This window comes from Pectinophora gossypiella, chromosome 18 (genome assembly GCF_024362695.1).
Source record: "Pectinophora gossypiella chromosome 18, ilPecGoss1.1, whole genome shotgun sequence".
NCBI lineage: Eukaryota > Metazoa > Arthropoda > Insecta > Lepidoptera > Gelechiidae > Pectinophora > Pectinophora gossypiella.
Genome location: NC_065421.1, coordinates 4655803 through 4677771, shown reverse-complemented (window position 1 = coordinate 4677771; position 21969 = coordinate 4655803). Strand labels below are relative to the sequence as shown.

General features: G+C 37.6%; 1 protein-coding gene across 2 annotated transcripts in view; it reads left to right on the top strand.

Moving 5' to 3' along the window:
* The first annotated feature begins 405 nt into the window (after positions 1 to 405).
* Positions 406 to 21969, top strand: part of LOC126375149 (uncharacterized) — a 557945-nt gene continuing 536381 nt past the window's right edge. For both annotated transcript variants that reach the window (XM_050022003.1, XM_050022000.1), the window contains exon 1: positions 406 to 588. In XM_050022003.1, the coding sequence (XP_049877960.1) occupies positions 587 to 588 (2 nt within the window). In that variant the 5' untranslated portion in view covers positions 406 to 586. The remainder of the gene's footprint in view (positions 589 to 21969) is intronic.

The following is a 21969-nucleotide window of genomic DNA, read 5'->3' as shown; positions in this document are numbered from 1 at the left end:
AAAATTTTCTCTGCTATTTTCGTATTTCTATTGCTGGCTCCAGTCGATTTTATTTACATTTAGGCTGAAACTTTGTGAAACTGCATGTATCAATAAACAACAGTTTGATTGCTCCGGCATAACTTCGGTGATTGATTGAGAATGAGCGTCATCAATCATTGTCGGTTAAAGTAAACGAAGTGCAAGTTACACGAGAGACAATGTTCAATAGGTGATAGAAAATAGAAGCGTCTGATAGCACCCCCCAACAAACTACACCGATTGATAAAATATTGCGTAATGCGTGGAAGGAATGGTTCGCGCCTCAAGTGCGAATGTCAGTGCGGAAAGTGGCGGAAAGCCGTGGGCGGGGAATGAGGGAAATTCGCCTTCAAAGCCCATTGCTTGATGCTCGCTACAGCTTCAGATAACCAGTACCCCGGCGTTCGCCGTAGCGGTTGGACGTGTTTTCTGTGTCGGTCTGTGTCGCGCCCGCGAGTGAAAATGACATTACGATGTTAAGTGCCGCGTATAATTTCAAGTGTTTTTGTGAGTGCGTTCTAGTGTTTACAGTTTAGCCGCGGATTACATCAAATTCAACGCTAAAATGTAAGTTTTTGAACATTTTATAAAGTTTATCGCCGCGATTAAGTTTTAAGTAGAAACCGGGCTTAATATTGCGGGTGTTCGCAACCTCAAACTTGGTAACTTCGGGATATAAATTAAGACATATTTTGTCTCGTCTTTGATGGAAGTTTTGTCGTAAAAGGACGATGTAAATGGTTTAATGGGTCTTATCAACTGGTTGAGCCGATATACATTAATTAAGGGCAAAAATGCGACGCGCATGTGGGTCGCAATTTATTAGCGAATGGTGGTTAACTTACCCACTAGAAGCATTAATTATGAACCTACCTACTATCGCTCTATTTACATTAAGAACTAGTCAACTAGGTACTAACTACTACTACTACTACTATTCTTACGTCATTTCACTGAATAAAAAACACTTCAATTGTGTATCGAGTGGGTAAACGTGGGTAGGAATTATTTTAAGAAACTTAAGGATTTTGAGTAAGCATCTATAGGTACGGGGGTAGGTAGGTAGGTGCATACAATGAGTAAGGGATGGCGGTAAACGAATATATTTTTCGTTCTACCTACCTACTCAAACTTAATAAACCTCATCACCCTTGGTGTCAGGGTTATTATTGAGCCGCCAAAGGCCCCTGACATGGCTCATGTTACGACCACGTACTTATACCGGTAAGTAGTAACCGTGACCAACGGCTTAACACATCATCTTATTCAATGATCATCTTACTTTTTAGACAATCAAGATTTAATACATATTTATCATTTTTTTTACAGATTTTTTTGTTTTGTTATTAGTACATGACGAACCTATCTAGGTGCATACCTACAAAAAAGCAAAACATTTGTCATAATTATAATTTTTTTCTTTCCGCGTTCTTACCGCGTTAATTAGGGATATGAGACTTCCTATATTTCAACATTGTTGCAAGTGAGGACTGATAATTATTATTATGGATCTACCTACTCCCCTCCAATTCCATCAGTCGTATAACCGCGTAAACCTCAAATAATTTATCATAGTTCTTGGGTAGGTATATTGGACTCCTATTAGGAGGCTAAATGCCTAATAAGCAATTCCGATGAGGAGAATTATAGATGGGATCATTAAATATTATGAATAAATACATTTATGCAAAGTAAATGGGTTCATTATGTACGCAGTTCTTTCCAGGAATTATTTGAGATAATGGCTACTTAGCCTGCCTTGTTTTCTTTTAGGGACCCACAAGGTCGACCCCTGTTACGCACGAGAATGAGTCAGTAACGATAGGTAGCCGTTTTGCTAATTATTTTTCTTAATAAATCCGATATAATACCATCATCATCTCCCTATCATCCGGATTTTCACAGGGTCCGCTTATCTAACTTTGACAGGTCCGGTTTTTTACAGAAGCGACTGCCTGTCTCACCTTCCAACCCGCGAAGGGAAAACCAGCCCAATACAGATTAGGTCACATACCTCCGAAACTGTATTTCTCGGGAATGTGGGTATCAGATATAATACCATAATAAGGCTGCGTTTCCATTGACGCGGATCTGTGCGGAGATGAGCGGAGATGTGCAGGAATCGACCAATCACCGTGAGGGAGAGAGTGACAGAGCGTTTTTCGCTCTCTCGAACGCTGTGATTGGTCAAATCCGCACATCTCCTCTCTTCTCCGCCCGTCTCCGCGTCAGTGGAAACCCGGCCTAATAGATATGTTCTAAACCGGCGAGCGTGCATGAAGTCTTTGATGAGAGTGGAAGAAGCGAAAGTGGTGTGTCAGGATCATATTAAGCGGAATTCCGTGGTGTCTGCCTACCCCTACTTGGGAAATAGGCATGGTTTTACGTATATATGTATATAATAGATATACCTATCCCCTATTGCCCTTGCGTGGCAATAAGTTCACAATACTACAGTATATACATAAGTTAGCGTCGAGGTGATTTTTTGAAAATATGGCATCGTCTTTGAACTCCAGATGTAAGCGATATAGGTACCTCTAAGCCGAATGTTGTTGGTAGAACTGGCAGAGGAAGCCCTAGAAGGACGTACATTGACTAAATTGGATATGACCTTAGGAAAAGTTTAGTACGATCTACTCTGAACCGGCGTGCGTGTATAACGATTGATGAATGTGGAGGAAGCAAGAGAAGTGAAAGGTCGGTGTAAATGGAATTCCATAGTGCCTGCTTACCCTGGTGGGAAACAGGCGTGAGTTTATATATGTATATTATGTACCTTGCAATCCTGTGACCATTTCAGATGTAGAATGAATCAAAGTACTTACGAAAAGGATTTTATAATGCAAGTGAAGATGTCATTAAGTGTTTATTTATTCATTCATTCAGCTGCACAAATTCTTTCTTTTTCACTCCCAGTCTAGCAGATAAAAAATAACAAATAAATAAAATATAAGCACAGATTCCGTCTCATGGCACCCTTGAGATTGATCGTGTTGTTCCCGTGAGGAATTTCGGTTGTCACGACTCTCCCAAATTCGAGTGACGAATATCTCTTTTGGAAGTCCGATAAAAATACATAACACTGTAGGTATTACGCGTACGTGTGTCCCTGTAGGGTGAAATGGTGTACAGTACATATGTCCATGTTATGTGGTGTAATAAAAATGCGAATAGTCATTTAAGTTTTTAGGTTCAAAATTATTTACCTAATCGATATCGAAAATTGTACAATTACATCGATTCATCGATTATAATATCAATCAAGTTTTAAATATAATCGACACCAGCGCCACTACCGGTAGATAATGTTACTAATTTTACGATATGAGTGTCAACGTTTAAAGAACAATGGCGAGCGCCCATACAAGTTTTATTTAAGTCTAAATTACAGCGTCTATTCATCAAAAATATCTAAAATGAGTCTATATGTGTTCTTAAACATATTAGTCTTAAAATAAATGCACGGGAAACCCTAGGACAGACATTATTATTATTCTAATTAAATATAAGTTTCATACTCGGGTTTTACTATTTATTACGATATATTGAAAAATTGGCCAAAATTATTTCATGAAGATTAGTAAATGTCGCATTTCTAGACGCTAACTTTTTTTCAAAATATTTTCTCGCCAATGTTCTTTAGTTGCTCATATCGTTAAACGTTTTGTGTTCATTGATCTGGCCAAACTACACCGTGATGTGGCCAACGAATGATATTCTCTTTCATGAAATATGATCATTTCATGTAATGATCGATTCTAAGATCTGGCCATGACATATACACCCACTCGTTGCCAGCTTTGTTTTAAGTGCCATGTAACAGGGGGCGAGCGAATTGCCATTAACCCGACACAAATCCTGGAAATCACTCTCAGATATCAATTATCACAAACAGGCACTCAAGTTCAGTGGTTACTGGTAAAGATACTTATTTTGTATTAATGATTTTAAACGTGTGAGTATAAACATATTCACGCCTGTAATCTTTATCGGGGTAGGCAACGTAAGAGACGTTTTTTTGGTAACCTTTCACTAAGTAATCTGTGTTAGGTAATTATAATTTTGTAGATAAGTTATTCTATTGTGCATACGCACGAGAAAACGCTCTTTTGAAGGCTAAAGATACAAGTGTGTGTGTGCGTGTCACAGGAATACCAACACGTTTTGTTAAGAACTTGTAAACAAAATAAAATGTAAATGATATTAAGTTAACTGTAGGATAATATGACTCGTCTTCGTTACAGAGTTCGTGACTTTCATATGTTGATATTATTATGATTTTGGATACTATGGGCGTAGGTAGACCGATTGTATTCATTAACATACATACATAAATTCACGCCTATTTCCCATCGAGGTAAGCCGAGATTATTACTTCAATTCTGACACACTTCTCTTGCTTCCTCCACATTCATCAATCGTTTCGTACACGCACCCAGTTCAGAGTAGATCGTACTAAACCTTTTCTAAGGATATATACAATTTGGTCAATGTACGTCCTTATAGGTCTTCCTATGCTAACCCTACCACCAACCTACCTATACCAATTTCGTAATCCTATTATCCTTTATCCGCTTTACGTGTCCAAACCAACTTAACATTCCCTTCTCAATCTTAGTTACTGTATCGTCTTTTACACTACATCTCTCTCTTATCACACTGTTTCTCACTCAATCACTAACATACATAGGTACATAAATTCTTGCAACGAGTGACTATGGTAATGTGGTTCACCGGTTTGCTTCCCAAATAGGAAGCGCCGGTTCGAACCCGGTACGGTCACGAGTACTAATATGATACACTTTAAAAGCATGTCACAACTTTTTTGACAAATTAAACCGTAAGTCTCATTAAATATCAAATATGATAGTGCGACAAGGTTCTAAGGTGGGTACATGATATTGCTCATGACTGTACCTGACTGGCACATAATAAGTGTAGTTTTCACTAACACAGGCTCAACCATTATAGACGGCGATATCTATCCTATTAAGTTTATCTCATAGAAAGCTCGGTGAAGTGTGGGTACTTAGTTCATCTTGCGCTGGGTGAACCTTTGACTGCCCTAATTGGGATATATTCGTAAGCTTATGTTATGTACATTTATATACATTTACGCCCGTGGTATATAATCGAGGTTATTCTTTTTTTTTAAATATATATTATTTTTTATATATACCTATCATTTTCTTATCCGCCGAAAAGGGAAAGGACTGATTGCCAACTGTTAATTTTTAAATGAATAAGTCAATTAATTAATTGCCCGGGCGATTAAAAGAGGTATCTTACTGGTATGAAACCCGTTTGACTTGTGCTGTCTTAAGTCTGTTGGGTTATTGGCCAATAACAAAAATTTCGAAGGGTTTTTTTTAAATTTCTGCCTAAAATTGACGTGTGTTCCATAAATTTCATGCCTGTCGATTACCCGTCCCTTTCTTTTTCAGCGGATAAGAAAAATACAGATAAAACTTAAAATAAAATTAGATGGTGCGTACAGGAATCATATACGTAGGTATGTTAACGAATTGCCGACCCATTAGTATTTATAATTACAACTCGGCCAAAATTCACTATTAGTCCGAACAAAATACGGATTAATCGAGTTTATTTAGATGTGCAAATACAAGTATATACCTATATTTATTAGCGTGACGTTATATTTACTACGAAATCGTTGTATTGAAATACATAGATCTAGTAAACAAATATGATTTCCAATTTCCAACACGATGTGAAGTTGTTATAAGGAATAAATGAATATGAATATGATAAGGCGATCAGAATACCTATTTATATCTTGTACATAATTAAAACGATGAGTGTTCCTGTATTGCGCAGAACTCCACGCTATGGTAATGAAGGTCTTTCCAGGCTAAGTTGACCGAAAACAATATAGATGGCGTTGTACAGCTTTAACGTGATAATTCCCTATTTTATTTTTTCTTTTTTTTCTTTTTTTTCTTATTTTTGTTTTTTTTTTATTTTTTTATTACTCGAGTACATAATTGGGTCGTGTACCAGGTTCAAGATAAATTATGAAATTCTGATTACTAAATAAACACAAATGTGAAACTAACGAAAAGCATTTTCTTTATTTTATTTAACTTAGTTATGAATTTTAATCAAGAAAAACGTAATAATAAGTTCGACATTTTATTACGTTTTTCTATGACGTCACAGTGTGCGTTTTCATACAAATTCCATAGTAATTTCGTGTTTTGACGTTTAGTAAAAAGTAACTGATTTGACTAGTTGGAAACTAGCCTATTATTCCAAAATACAATGTAATGGCAGAAACGTGTATAAAATAGTTGATGCTTGATATTTGGGTTATCAATGGAGTTTGGACCTACGACTTTAAGCCAAGTCGTGTAAAGAAAAAATTACAACATCCAAACATAATGTTGAATAAAAGGCACACTAGAATACGTCGTTGCCTTAGAATTGCAGTTTCATGATGTGCTCGATCATTTCATGAAATAGAATATCACACGTTGGCCACATCATGATGTAGTTTGGCCAAATCAATGAACACAAAACTTTTAACGACATAAGCAATTAAATGCATGATTACTTACTTCATGATATGGCCAAACGTTGGCAATCATATCGTAAAATTAGTAACATTATCCAACGGTAGTGACGCTGGTGTCGATTATATTTAAAAATTGATTGATAAATCTTTTTTTTCTTTACCTCTTTTTAGTTGCTATATGATTTTGCATGCTGTCAACGCACCCTGTTTGGGATGTTGACTGACTATTTTTGTTTGTAATTGTATATTTTATCATGTATTGTTAATGTCCTGTTGTGTGTTGCAATAAATATATAAATAAATAATCGATGAATCAATGTAATTGTACAATTTTCCATATCGAATAGCTACATAATTTTGAATTCGATTTTTTATTACGGCACATAGCATAGTCACCGCCTACATTAACGATATGGCCAAACGTTGATTGAAATATCATTAAACGTTGACGTTTCAACGATATGGTCATTGAAATATGACCATTTCAGGAAATGGTCGAACACATCATGAAATGATCAATTCTACGGTCTGGCCACGACATTCATAGACGTCTAACTAACCTAAAACAACTATGTGCTTAAATACACCCAGTAGGTTATTGTATTGAGCCCAAGGACTCATACACAAAAAGCAGGCATAGGGACATAGCTGACTGATAAATTATCGTATAATAAATTAATTTGATCCATGCAACTGTTTCATAACGATCCTTTCATTGTCTATTTTCATACTGCGCAAGAAAAAGTGACCTTCTAACCATACAATAAGGTATAATATTATGTTCTAACTGAGGAATTATTAGGCATTAAGGTCGAATCACAATTACGATCAATTATCAAAGTGCCTATCCAAAGTTGCAGTCAGTCATGTGCCGTTTTCACAGTGAAAAATGCCAGTGAGTTTCCAGAGGAGACTGTTACAAAAACTCTTTAAGATTAAAAACACAAGCTGCTTTCCTTTTTTTTGTACTTACTCTAGTCTTACGAGTATCTGCATACTCGTAAAGGTCAGGTAATAAAGTTCTTTTTACATAAGCTTTGCGTCTCTTTACTGTCGGAACGACGCATCACTGGTGACAGTCCATGATGACTGATGGCCGAGTTTTTTTTTATTTTATTTGTACACAATAAAACAGATAGATAGGTATGGATAGGTAGGTAGATAGATAAAATACTGTATTGAACACAATGGATACAAAATACAGAGATAAGGACAACATGTACAGAAAAGCACAACAGGCGGCCTTATTGCGCATGCAGCAATATCTTCCAGGCAACCTTTGGGTATAGGAAAATTTTGTACAAATATTACAATAGCGGGTTAGTGTAAATAAATAATTAAAAGAACTACATAAATGAAATAAGTACATTTAACTATAATAATACATAAATATATTAAATTAATATTGTAAATATTATATTAATATAATATATATTAAGAAAACAGATAGTACAGGTAAACTTATCTCTAAACAAAAAAAAATCTTCCAGCTGACCTATGTAACGAGAGAGATATTCAACGTATATTAATATAAAGATTGAGTTTTGTTGAAGATAATCACATCAGGATGTGACTTTTCAAAAAGGATTATGATGTTTTCACTATACCTCAAGCGACAATACGGACACTTACGTCATAATATCATATCATTAATAATCTGAATTAAGTAGCTAATAATGCATTCGAATGAATTGAGAACAGAATGCAGCTACCATAATAGGTAAATGCCAATATTCCAGTTCATAAGATATATCAGCCGATCGCCCATTATGTTGGAAATATTAACATGCTCGGTAAGATACGCAGCTCAAATGCTATATGTTTTTCATCATCACCAGCCCATTAACGTCCCCACTGCTGGGGCACGGGCCTCCCTATAGATGGATAGGGAGATCGGGCCTTAAACCATCACGTGGGCCCAGTGCGGATTGATGGTTATTAACGACTGCTAATGCAGCCGGGACCAACGGCTTAACGTGCCTTCCGAAGCACGGAGGAGCTCGAGATGAAAGCTTATTTTTGTGGTCACCCATCCTATGACCGGCCTTTGCGAAAGTTGCTTAACTTCAACAATCGCAGACCGAGCGCTTTTACCGCTGCGCCACCGAGCTCCTGTACTACACGTTTTTTATTCGCTCCTAATGCAGCATAGAACTAGAGAACTTAGCCACATTACATGCAGTCATGATCGATACACGCGCGGGAGTGCGTGCGCGTGGCATCTACACACACAAACGCTTCTACGAACTGACCTACTGCTTCAACTGCTTGTATTTATTCACAATGTCGCAAACGAACCTTGAGATCCAATGCAGCACAGTGTAATATCGGTCACCAGACTATATTTCTTGGCACGCATAGAACGCTAGCTTTGTTCTACGCGTGAAATATTGCTTCCTACTCGGCGAGGCGTGAACTGAAGACAATGGGGGAACCGTCGCCTTAACTCAATATAGTTGAGACATGTAATTATTGTGATATTGCAACGATGTTGTGTTACTATCTATCTGATAGTGATGTTTGAGTTGAACTGAAAGGCGAGTTAAGTCGATTGTCATTTATACAAATTATATTTGAGTGTTATTTAAAATTAGGTAGGTTGTTTTGTTTCTCAGCTGAAAAGGCTAAACGAAACATGGGCCGTATTTTGAACAACTTCTGTTTCGAGTTTCTTTTGTTACTATCTATTTAGAAAACAATCCGTCATAATACGGTAATGTATGCAAAGTTGTTTCCGCCACCTGTCAGAATCTGAATGGACATCTGAATGTGCGTGGACTTCAGTGATTTTTTTTCACAGGTCTTGAAGTGTTAAAGAATACATTAAGTTATGGCTTTTAAAGCATCACTGTGGTACCGGACTTGCACTAATAAGTTTATCAATAGTGCTGTTTTCAAGTGGCGATACGGCTCACCACCTATCGCTATTGTTGGTCATAGCAGAAAGTTTGGTGAGGTATGGGTACTTAGTTCATCTTGCGATGGATGTTCAACTAGCCCAGTTGGGAATATAGTCATGAGCTTTTATGTTACTTTTAAGCCTATTTTAGCATAATTCGTCCTTATGGAGTTCAATTACCTCTGCGGGCTCCACCGTAAGCGCGCGACTCTTTCTCGCCTCGACATACGTCACCCGTCACTCTCTCACAGTACTCCACAGAAAGAGACAGACGATCTCTATCGCGGCGAGAAAGAGTCGCGTGCTTATGGTGCCAGGCCCGCAGAACCATCAGTGTACGTTACGAAACAGCGGCAACACGTGTCTCTCTATCTATTGATAACTGTTTCAATTGTTTATCTAGTTGTTTTTTTTTTCTGTAACAATTTACTCGTATTCTCCAACTCGAGTCAATCACGAGATGGCGAATCCGCTCACGTGTGGGCGCGGTGACATCACTATTATCAATGGTGATTGTCAATTTGATCAAACGTGGTAATAATTCATTGCTCGTGTGCCAGTAACATTAAACAACATTGTAGCGTATGAATACTGGACGCTATTTTGTTCACATTGATCGGAACGGTAGCCGTGTTGAGCACATTCTACTAAAGTTAATTTCTAGAACATTGGCCGTTATTTTGAGCAACTTTTGTTTCGAGTTTCTTTTGTTACTATCTATTTAAATAAAACAAATCGTCATAATACTGTATTGTATGCAAGGTTGTTTCCGCCACCTGTCAGAATCTGAATGGACATCTATGTGTTTAAAAGTTTCATGTTTGGATCACAAAAGATTGATATCACGTGGTTTCCAGGGTATGTGCCCCCTATTACATGGGACTTAAATATATCTGTGGGGAGTGGGTGTATCTATGTAAGTAATATGCTGTGTTAGTAAAGTATCACGTGTCACGGTATGTTATGATAAGTGATTGCAAACTAAAATTACTTACTTACCCATAAAATAATTTTAAGACTATTTTCTAGTGTTGTTTTTTGTTAGTAACTTTACAATGTTCGATAGTTTTTCATTGACTATTTATTGAACTAAAATCGTGTAAATAAGATGCGATTTCGATATGTTTTATGCCTTTTCGAATACTCTAAATCTGTCGTATCCGATATATATATATGTATTATATTCACAGAGAACGTAATGAAAATTAAGATCTATTTAAATCTATTCTACTATTTTAATGATTTGTATTCGTATAGCATCTTGGATACGTTGAATGCTAACAACATTTCAAGAAGTCTGACATTCCAGCCGCGCGGGCGATTGAGCAACCACAGCGAAATTTTGTTAATTCTATCCACCAAACAAGAGTACTGCTCAGTTGCAGATGCTTTGCAGTCCAAATGCGTTTTCTCCAGTGATGTACCGTTCTCAAGCATGTTCCCCTTCAGCGCTCCCCATTTGTCCGGCCAAGTAGTTAATGTCATCTGCGGCAAATCTACAATAAGTCACGTCAAAAAAAAAAAGCATGTTCCCAAAGTTGGAATGTTCCTGCTCTAAAAACTTTAATAGTGAAAAAAAAAAAATTCAGACTAAGATTGTCCATAAGATGTTAGTAGTTACAGAAACTTAGTATCTATATTAGTTAGTAAATAAAAAGACACTGGCTGTTTTTTTCAAATTGCTGTTCCTTTTTTTTCCACTAGGGTCGATTGAATTCTTTCAAATAGGTATTCTCTCAGACGACGCCCTGAGCCGAGGTTAGCGCCCAACTGGGCATCTTCAGGCCTGTTGTCTTAAATTTTCTCTCAGCGCTCCCCATTTGTCTGGCCGAGTAGTTAATGCCTTTTGCGGCAAATCTACGATAAATCACGTCAAAAAAAAAAAACAAAAAAGAATATAATAGGTACCTACTTGAACAATTGCTAGAAGAAAATATCTTAGGGGTTAGGGAAGCTTACGTATATACTTACTAAGCTATTGGTTTATAAACAATCATTGATTTATTCACAAACATGGTGGTCGAGTCACTGTGGTCCTGTGGTTGCTTCTCAAATAGGGAGGTCTGGTTTAGACTTGCAGCAATGAGTAATTTTAGATTAATTTATCTTAAGTGCCGAGGGGGAGCTCGGTGGCGCAGCGGTAAACGCACTCGGGCTGCGATTTTTCTATCCATCCATAGGGAAGGCCCGTGCCCCAGCAGTGGGGACGTTAATGGGCTGATGATTATGATGATGATCTTAAGTGCAATTTTTACTAACACTCTCGCGCTCACCACTAGGAAGCTCGGTGACGTGTGCGTACTTAGTTCATCTTGCGATAGATGCTCTTCTGGCTATCCTAATTGGGAATACATTCGTGGGCCTATGTTATGTTGTGCTCTGATTTTGTCTGCCTAAAGCCTATGTTATAAAGCTGTTGTACATAACTTTTGCGCCTTTCTGTCTTTTCTCTTTATATCAAGTGGGATCATTCTCGGGAACGTACATCACTGGTTTTATCTCTATTTACGTTGAGCCACGACTGCGTAAGCAATTCTATTTATACGATGAGGCGCAGTATGATTCATTGATGCACTGGCATCACAATATAATTGTCTAATGGCTGCCGTTTCACTACTCGTAACACGGTAGCGCAGATGGTAGAACCCTTGCCTCTCACTTTGAGGTCGCGGGTTCGAATCCAGCACGGGCCTAACTAAACCAATGATTGTCGAATTTGTTTTCGAATTCACGTTTGGATCGTAAATGTTTTTCACGTTCTCAGCGGTGAAGGAAAACTTCGTGAGGAAGCCCACATTCCCGAGAAATGAATTTTCGGATGTATGTGTGTGACCTAACCTATATTGGGCCTCGGGAGAAAAAAAACCTATATTGGGCTGGTTTTCCCTTCGCGGGTTTCGCGCCCATCTGGGCACCCTCAGGCCTGTTGTCTTAAACGTTGTACCGGGTGAGAGCCTTCAGCGCTCCCCATTTGTCCGGCCAAGTAGTTAATGCCATCTGCGGCAAATCTACGTCAAAAAAAAAACCTTCGCGGGTTGGAAGGTCAGACAGGCAGTCGCTTCTGTAAAAAACCGGACCTGTCAAATCTTTAGGTTAGGTAAGCAGACCCTGTGAAAAACGGGATAATGCTAGGAGGATGATGGCTGTCGTTTCATTGAACCTATCTAGTTCTTGGTCTGCACGCGAGTTCGTCGTTTTAGAGAATTGTTTACCTCCATTGTGTTTTTTTTCTTTCCTTGGATGCAAGACAATGAAATCCACTTTTAATTCTGTTTCATGGAGTGCAACATTATTAAGACCGTTGGGACTTGTAAAGCCAAAAGTGGCTGCAATCTTTCGTCGCATCTTTTCTTCATCTAGGTACGTAACAGGCGGAAGAAAAATAAAACAAAACTGACATTTAATAATACAAAAATATTTATGTATTTATTAAATCTTAAATATTATTATATTTTCGTCTGCGGGAATGATTCTATATAGTCATACTTGTGGATTGATTTATCACAACATAGAGTAATTAGGAAATACATGACCCATTTTATAAGAATTAGCTAGAAATATTTACTACATAATATTGATTCAATAAGTGATCTGTAGAAACTCTGATGAACGGTTTCATCACGAGATGAAAGTATACAATTTATTTATATCAAAATTCGTATTGTTTTCACCTTGAGGTTAGGTAAGTGAAAATGGGATAACGCCAGGGAGATGATGAAATTCGATTCGTTTTCCGAAGATTTTAAGTTTTAATTTTTACGTAAGTATTTAACTAGTGTAGCATCTATCTGGCATTTAGCTTTACACGAATCAAACACCATCGGCACAAACGTATTTTTTTCTAAAAATCAGGAAAGTATCAGAAAAGTTTTGCCGGTATAAATGATAAAGTTCGGTATCTATGGCCTTCTGACGGAAGTTTCCCCGTGATATTTTTTCATTTTAATCCTTGGGATGGGAACTGGGTTGGTATTTCTAAGTTCTATGACAGGTCCCTCAGAACAAAATTGAAAACTTTTTTAATTTTTGGCATGACACATTGTGCGTCGGTCGATTGTAAAGAGAAGACAAGAACTTGGCACTACTCTATGAATATTTTTTTTTCTATTGTGACCATGTGCATAGATGTTTGAAAGCCGATGTAGTCATTAGTTATCACACGCTCCCCTATATGAAAAACTAAAAATGTTTCAAACAAGTAAAGTTTTACGATAATGATATTCTTCTCTTCAGTGTATAATTATATCCACTTCAAGATTATTCGACGTTGCCTCCTACGTCTTGTTTTGCGGAAGAAACATGTTCACGGAAGCACTTGTCTCAGTCTTGCATTAATTGCATACCATTTCAGGTTGTTTACTGTTCGTACTCATGTATCATTCCCATTTACCTGAGCAAGTTATGACGGCACTAGGTCACGAGCAATTTTGTTTTATCGATCAGGTTTTTTTATAGAAATCTAGGGCCCTGTGCCGGCGTCTTTCTGTCAGCTGCTTTGCCCCGGCTGTACAGGTTGTGAGAAGCTGCAGTAGTTTTAGGCGGATGAGACGTTCGTTATGTTAAAATTGTCGATTCGAAGTGCAACTTTGTTACCTACTGAGTAAAGATGTTTTGGAATTTGATCGACTTTTGTTATTTACTTATAAAGAAAAGAAAGAAACATTTATTTTTTTGCTTCTTTACTTTAAATCACGCTTATTTTCGCATTGGGGTTGACCCATGGAATTCTGCTTACTTCGATCCTATACCACATTCACGTTTTCTTCTCTAATCGAAATCAAACACGCTCGATTCAAAATCAAATCTTGACCAAGCATTTTGAATTTAATCGAGGTACCTACGATCGTCTTCAGTTACATTAATATAAAAAAAAAACCATCAAAACTACCTTTCTCAATTCTTGTCGTATAAGTACAATTATCTACTTCCACGGCACATTTTTTTTAAATTTGAAAATGTATTTCATGTTTCGAACGACTACCATTTTTTTTATTGCATTACGATAAAAAATAACAATAAATAAATCTTGGTGCATTATTTAAATGACCTACATTATTATATTATATTGATAGTCTACCATAGTGTCAACCCTGGTGTCAGGACTATTAGTAAGTCGCCAAAGGCCCTTGACATGACTCACGAAACGACTACGTACATATTAATAACTAGTAACCAGAACCAACGGCTTAACGTGTCTTCCGAAGCACGGATCGTCTTGTTTTCAGGCAGTCGGGTGATCAGCCTGTAATGTCCTCACAAACCAGGGTTCACGAAGTGATTTTTGTGATATGTGGGGACATTACAATATTATCTTTTGCGTAGCGTTTAACTGCAGAATAATAGTATTAAGTATATTTATTCCTTAAAGATCAGAAAGAAGAAAAAGTTATTTTCGATCAAACCTGCCTTTTTCCAATTGATAGCTGCCTTTTTTCTTCGTAAATCATCCTTCAGACGGTATGGATTTGTGTCTCAAATTGTATAACACGTGCAACACCGCTATACCTGAACCACGAATGCACTGCAAATTGCTTTATAATCAAAATAAATTTACGAATTGGTAGGTAATTAACACGGTTTATCTCCACAAAAGGAGGTCGCGCATGCATCTTGCTAATAACTACTATTTGTGCCCGCAATCAGCATTTACTTACCAGCACTTAGTATTGCTGCAGTCACAACTAGGTCATCAAATCAAATCAAATCAAATCAAATATACTTTATTGCACAGAACTAGAATTCATCATCATCATTCAGTCATCTTGGATTATCTTTTCATTTTTTTTTGTCTATGCTTAGTCCACAGATCTTTAGTCATCAATACTTATACGTCATGTACGGCGTCTATGGTCCATCGGTTGAGCGTTTGGCTCACGATCCGTAAGTCCCAAGTTCGAATCCCGGTGGGGACATATCACAAAAATCACTTTGTGATCCCTAGTTTGGTTAGGTCATTACAGGCTGATCACCTGATTGTCCGCAAGTAAGATGATCCGTGCTTCGGAAGGCACGTTAAGCAGTTGGTCCCTATTTGCAGATGTAAGTGAATAATCGTTAGGTACATGAGTCATGTCAGGGGCCTTTGGCGGCTCAATCATAACCCTGACACCAGGGTTGATGAGACTGGTATTCCGCCTCACAACCCACACGATAAGAAGACTAGGCCTCAACCCTTGGAAATCATTTAATGCATTCTATTATATTAGGCCCGATGGCCGATGGGGCGGAAAGGTTCCAGAATGGCGACCACGTGTCGGACGACGCTCAGTGAGTAGGTCCGCTACAAGGTGGACCGACGATCTGGTGAAGGTTCCGGGAAGCCGCTGGATGCGGGCAGCGCAGGACCGATCGTCGTGGAGATCCTTGGGGGAGGCCTATGCCCAGCAGTGGGGGTCATACGGCTGATGATGATGATGATGATTATATTAGTTACGTGTACCGTGTGGATTGTGCGGTAGCAAGTAATCTTGGTGTTACCGTTCATACATAATTTTAAATGACCCTACTTATCTTGTTTTAAAACCATGTGCTTTTTCGTATGTGTCTGTTTACCGTGATAATGTATTGTAATCGATGAATACCGCCTGCTGCATGTTTATCTGTTCGTTACGATTGTTATTCAAATTAGGTTGAAATGTATGGCCTTGGTGGAGGCGCGAACGTTATATGTTTATATTTACATAAGTAAATAAAGAAAGAAAACAATTTATTTATACAAAAAACAAATACATAAAACGTTATTACTAATGGCGTGGGCACAGCTAAAGCAGCCTCTTTTTAATCCAAGTCCTAAACTGATATGATACGAGTGTGAACAGCCCAGCGCCCATACTATGTATGGTCCATAATTTAAAAAAGAATAATCCCTCTGTCGTTTTTGACGACATTCTCGAGACGATAAGCAGCTGACATCTTCCTCTGAAATGAAAAGGGACGGGTAATCGACAGGCATAAAATTTATGGAACACAATACACTTCAATTTTAGACAGTAATCTACAACAATCCTCTAAAAATTTTTCATTGGTCAATAACCCGACAGACTTAAGTTGACAGCACACGTCAAACGGGTTGCACAGCAGCGAGACCACTATTCGATTCGCCCGGGTTATTCATTCATTCACTCGTTCATTTTAAAATTAACAGCTCCACCGTCCCGTTCCTTTTCGGCGGATAAGAAAATCTCACGTGTAACTTAAAATAAAATTAGATCGTGTTTACAGGAATTAGTATCATTATATTGCTATTATTATGTGAACTACAAAGCGTATTGATTCCTTACTACTGCCTACGCTACGTCTGTCTCACTAGATTACGTAGGGCAATCAGTTATAAGCAATTTATCTTAGGAAGCCAGAAAATAAGAATTGCTTCTGTAATAAAACGCCCACTAGGTTCCGGACACTCCGGATCTCATCTAGAATGGCAGAACCTCCTATCTAAGTCCAGTGGTTCTCAACTGGTAGTACGCGGACCACTGGTGGTCCTTTAAACTACCTAAAGTAGTCCGCTCGTCTGATCGCGAAGGTTATTAGAATATTAATATAAATCTACCAAAAAAATATATAAACCGCGTAAAAGATGGTGTGACGACCTCAATGCTTATCGGAGGGATTGACTGGAGATGGCGCAAAGCTGAGAGGAGTGGAAAAATCGTAGGGAGGTATTCACCCAGCAGTGGGATCGTATAGGCTAGATAAGATAAGATATAAATCTCAATCAGTAAGGTGAGAGTGAGCAAAAATCTTTTAAAATAACATTGGTATTATTTTTCCAAATAACAACAACATAAGCTCACGATATATCCCAATTTGGGTGGTGAGAGGTCTATACCAATATGAATTAAGTATCCACACCTCGCCGAGCTTTCAATTAGACCAATGGCAAATAATATTTTTAATTAGTTACCTATGAATAATTTCATGCGAGTTTTATGATCATAGAACAGAATTACAATATTTATTAATAACGTTAATTACCGCCAAATGGTTGGTGGTCCACGGCTTATCAACAAATCATTCAAATGGATCCTAACTATAAAAGGTTAAGAACTACTGTTCTAGTCATTTCCTTGGCTGTAACTAGAAGAACAATCTAGGGTGAGATATATGATTATATTTCTTTTGTTTTCTTCTTCCTTGATGTTTAGGTGCGTCAAGTTTAGGTTTTTATATCCATATCTCCTCTGGTTGCTCGAGGGGAGGATTGTGTCCAGCAGTGGGACATTACTTACTACTTTTTTATTAGGTAAATTCTTAATTTAAATGTAACAAAAACTTTGAGAGATAATTCAGACCAGATTATTTTATATTATAACATAACATACATTATCTTTTCTCCAGCTTTAAACTACGTACACGTGTTCTCTATGCTACAGAGAGAGAACTAGCGAACAAAAATAGATTTTGATCGAAATTCGTCGAAAATTCTATTACTTTATCAAACTTTTGTAATAAATGTGCAAAGTATCAAAATTACAGATGCCCTTTTATAGTTAAAACTCGCACTTTAAGTTTTATAGTATAGTGTTTGAATTTGTATGAACGTATACTTTTGTTGGAGGCGGTGTGAGCTCAGGTGTAAATAAAACTCCTTCGACATTCGGACTGTATTGAAATAACTAAGAATTATTTACATTAAGTTAAAAGACACAAGAAAACATGCCTCGTTGGCAAAGTCCATGGGGTAAGAGCCGTAATATTGCCAGAGCAAATATTGTTACAGTAAAAAATAAATTAAGACATTGATGTTGCCAACATCTACATACTAAAACTTTTTGCAATGAGGGATTTTGCAGGGTACATTCCTCAAAATCAATATAGATGGCGCTGTGCAGCTTTTTTTTTCGTTTAGGTAACCTTCTATTTTCATAGATAACAGGTGGCGCAGCGGTTAACGCGCTCGGTCTGCGATTGTTGAAGTAAAGCAACTTTCGCAAAGGCCGATCATTGGATGGGTGACCACAAAAAAAAGTTTTCATCTCAAGCTCCTCCGTGCTTCGGAAGGCACGTTAAGCCGTTGGTCCCGGCTGCATTAGCAGTCGTTAATAACCATCAATCCGCACTGGGCCCGCGTGATGGTTTAAGGCCCGATCTCCCTATCCATCCATAGGGAGGGCCCGTGCCCCAGCAGTGGGGACGTTAATGGGCTGATGATGATGAGAAAATAGGTTATTTAATTATCACGTTAAAATTGAACAACGCCATCTATATTATTTTTGGTGAACGTAGCCTGGAAACTCCTTCATTTAATCAAAATTACATATAAACCTAATCCTTTTATTTGGAACATTCACCGCCACCATATTATAATTATTATGAATGTACTTTTTATACTTTTGTACTTTGTCAAGTTTTTTTTTATATTTGTTGTTATATGTGTGGCGTCCTGAAATAATACATATTTTTTCTCTTTATTCCGAAACAATTATCGCTTGTCATATTTCTTTTATAAATATAAAGCGCTTAAAATGAAATGTTTTAAAGCACTTACTGTAGTAAATTATAATAAAACGAGTAGCATAATGGATGAGAGAATCCCTGAAGAGATTCTCTGTAACAATGAAGAAATGAAATGAAACATTTTAATTGGGTTTTCGTTGCGGGTTGAGTTTTACATAAATTCCAAGTTGGGAAGGTTTTAGATTTCAACTAAAATGACAAGGGTCTAGACAACCGTAAAAAGATTATGTAATTACCGAAATTGTACCTACATTTTATTTATAAGCAGAAATGATTCGTAAATGGTGATCTTTTTTTAGACAGACTTTTTAAAAAAAAAAATTAAAAATACATTAGGTATTATAATTAGATAGGTAGTACAAGAGGCGGCCTTATTGCTAAGGTAGCAATCTCTTCCAGGCAACCTTTGTATAGGAAATGAATTTAATAAAAAGCATAGCGGGATAGACAGTACAAAATAAAAAGTTGAAAAATATAAGTAAAAAAATACAGCTACAAATATTTTATAAAGTTTTTATATTTGTTGTAAAGGCCTTTTACGGGTTTTTTTGGCATTAATAAAATTGTCTATACGAATTAAAAAGAAAAAAGTTATTATCATAAAAGGACGCCATCCACAGCGTTAATATTTGAGTTCATTCATTTAATTTTATTTCTTTGCATACTCATTATTGCTTTAAAACACAAAGGAACTATGTTGAATGTAAAAACCTTTTACACATATGATCAATCGTGACTCGTGACTATGTATCGTGGTGGTCCTTAGCATTAAACCTTCATAGATTGTATTCGATGTGGTATTCGATTAATTACGATTCTCGGGCAGTCATTCCGAGCGGTTCGAGCGATCGATTGCTCGATTATGCCGTGTAAGGTGTTCTTTAGAAAATTATAAATCCCCTTATTAATAAATAAAATGCAAACGTTTAACGCATTAATCAGTAATAAAAAATACTTTAAACGGTAAAATACTTATTTTAAAATTATATATTTTTTTCTAATTTTAAAAACTAGATATTAATTATACTTAAAGTTAGTCAAAAAGCCCGCCTCGGAACATACCCTGCTCAAATGTACCCATCACGCTGGCCGCGTTGCCGCGTTGGATGGCCAGCGAGATGTGCTGAACCAGGTATGATCCGGATCCCCCGGTATGAGCGGGGGTCGCGACCACGATCTCGCAGCCGTCGCCCTAGTTCTTTAACGAACTTGGTATTAATACTCAGTACGCGGTAAGGGAAAAAAACAAAAGATGAACGGAAACCGGTTGTCTCTCGCATGCCCATATCCTGGAAGTCAGCTTATAAGGGATCTTGTCTTGGAAATACTTGACGTGAGTATTATAGGCACATTTGTCGAGCCTGGGACTGTTATTTTTGTACGATTTATTGCTTGCATACGAATTATTACCGATGATCCGTCCTTCGGCACGTGAAGCCGTTGGTCCCGGTGACTACTTACTGATGTAAGTTAGTAGCCGTTACATGAGCCATGTCAGGGGCCTTTGGCGGCTCAATAGTAACCCTGACACCAGGGTTGATGAGGTTGATACTCCACCTCACAACCCACATGATAGAAGAAGATGTCATGTGATTTCCAGAACTTGTGCCTCGCCCCATGTTACATGGTGGGACTTAAACATAGTTGGTGAGGGGTGGGTGTACCTAATATACGAACATCTCTGCCTACCCCCATTTATATAACATAACATAAGCTCATGACATATGTCATGTTATATGTATAAATGGGGGTAGTCCTCACAATCAACTAAGTACCCACACCTCACCGAGCTTTCTGTTAGACCAACGCGATAGGTGTAGACTGTAGAGCCGTATCGCTGTCAATAATGGTCGAGCCAACTTTGTTAGTGACAACTGCATTTAAGATAAACTAATAACTCATTGGTGCAAGTATAGCACGCCGTTATCGGGGTTCGAACCTGCGTTCCCCAGTTGAGAAGCAAACCGGTTTTTTTGACGTGACTTATTGTAGATTTGCTGAAGATGGCATTAACTACTTGGCCGAATAAAAAACAATCCGGTGTACCACAGGACAGTCACTTTTCTGACTGATTGTATCCAAAAGCTAGGTCAGGGCGAATGGGCATTTCAGGTAACCGTGCGCCATCCATCATCATCCATCAGGTGTAAAGGTTAAAGGTGGGTTAATGTTTGATAAAAAACTATTACTCGAGCGTTGATATAGTCACCGTCCCCCTAGCATTATCCCGTTTTTGTTTTTCACAGGGTCCGCTTACCTAACCTGAAGATTTGACAGGCTGCCTGTTTGACCTTCCAACCCGCAAAGGAAAACCAGCCCAATACAGGTTAGGTCACATACCTCCGAAAATGCATTTCTCGGGAACGTGGGTTTCCTCACGATGTTTTCCTTAACCGCTGAGCACGTGATCATTTACGATCGAAACATTAATTCGAAAACAAATTCGACAATCATTGGTCTGTGCTGCGAACTCAAAGTAAGAGGCAAGCATTCTACCAACTGGGCTACCACGGCTTTACGAGCTAAAAAAAAAAACTGTCAATACTTCCTGCTACTGATACTTGAGGAAATAGTTGTATAGCAAAAAGGCGGTCTATCATTGTGCCAGTTAATTCTTCTGGTGTACCTGTTTAAAATGCTTCTCGTATGTGTTACGTACACTTTTATTCACTGTTATTTGTATTTTTATATAAATAAATTCTTAAAGTCCGATCACATTTTTTTAGTACAAACAAAGGTCAAAGTAAACAAACATAGAAAACATAACATTACATCTAACCTTTAAGTTTCCTCAACGAAAGCTAAAAAGAAATGTCTCTAGGTACGATTTTTCCTCGAACAATAATTTCCTGCTAATAAATTATGTTTGGGGACGTGTTACACAGATACAGAAACAATGTTATCTCGTGGATAAATACGTATACATTTATTTTATATTCGTGTTCTCTGTTGCGCGAAAGCCCTTTTAATCTTTTCCTGGAAGACAAAGATTTTCAAACTGCGCTATAGGTCAGATTATTTCGTTCCCTTTTCAAAAACATTCGTAATTTAT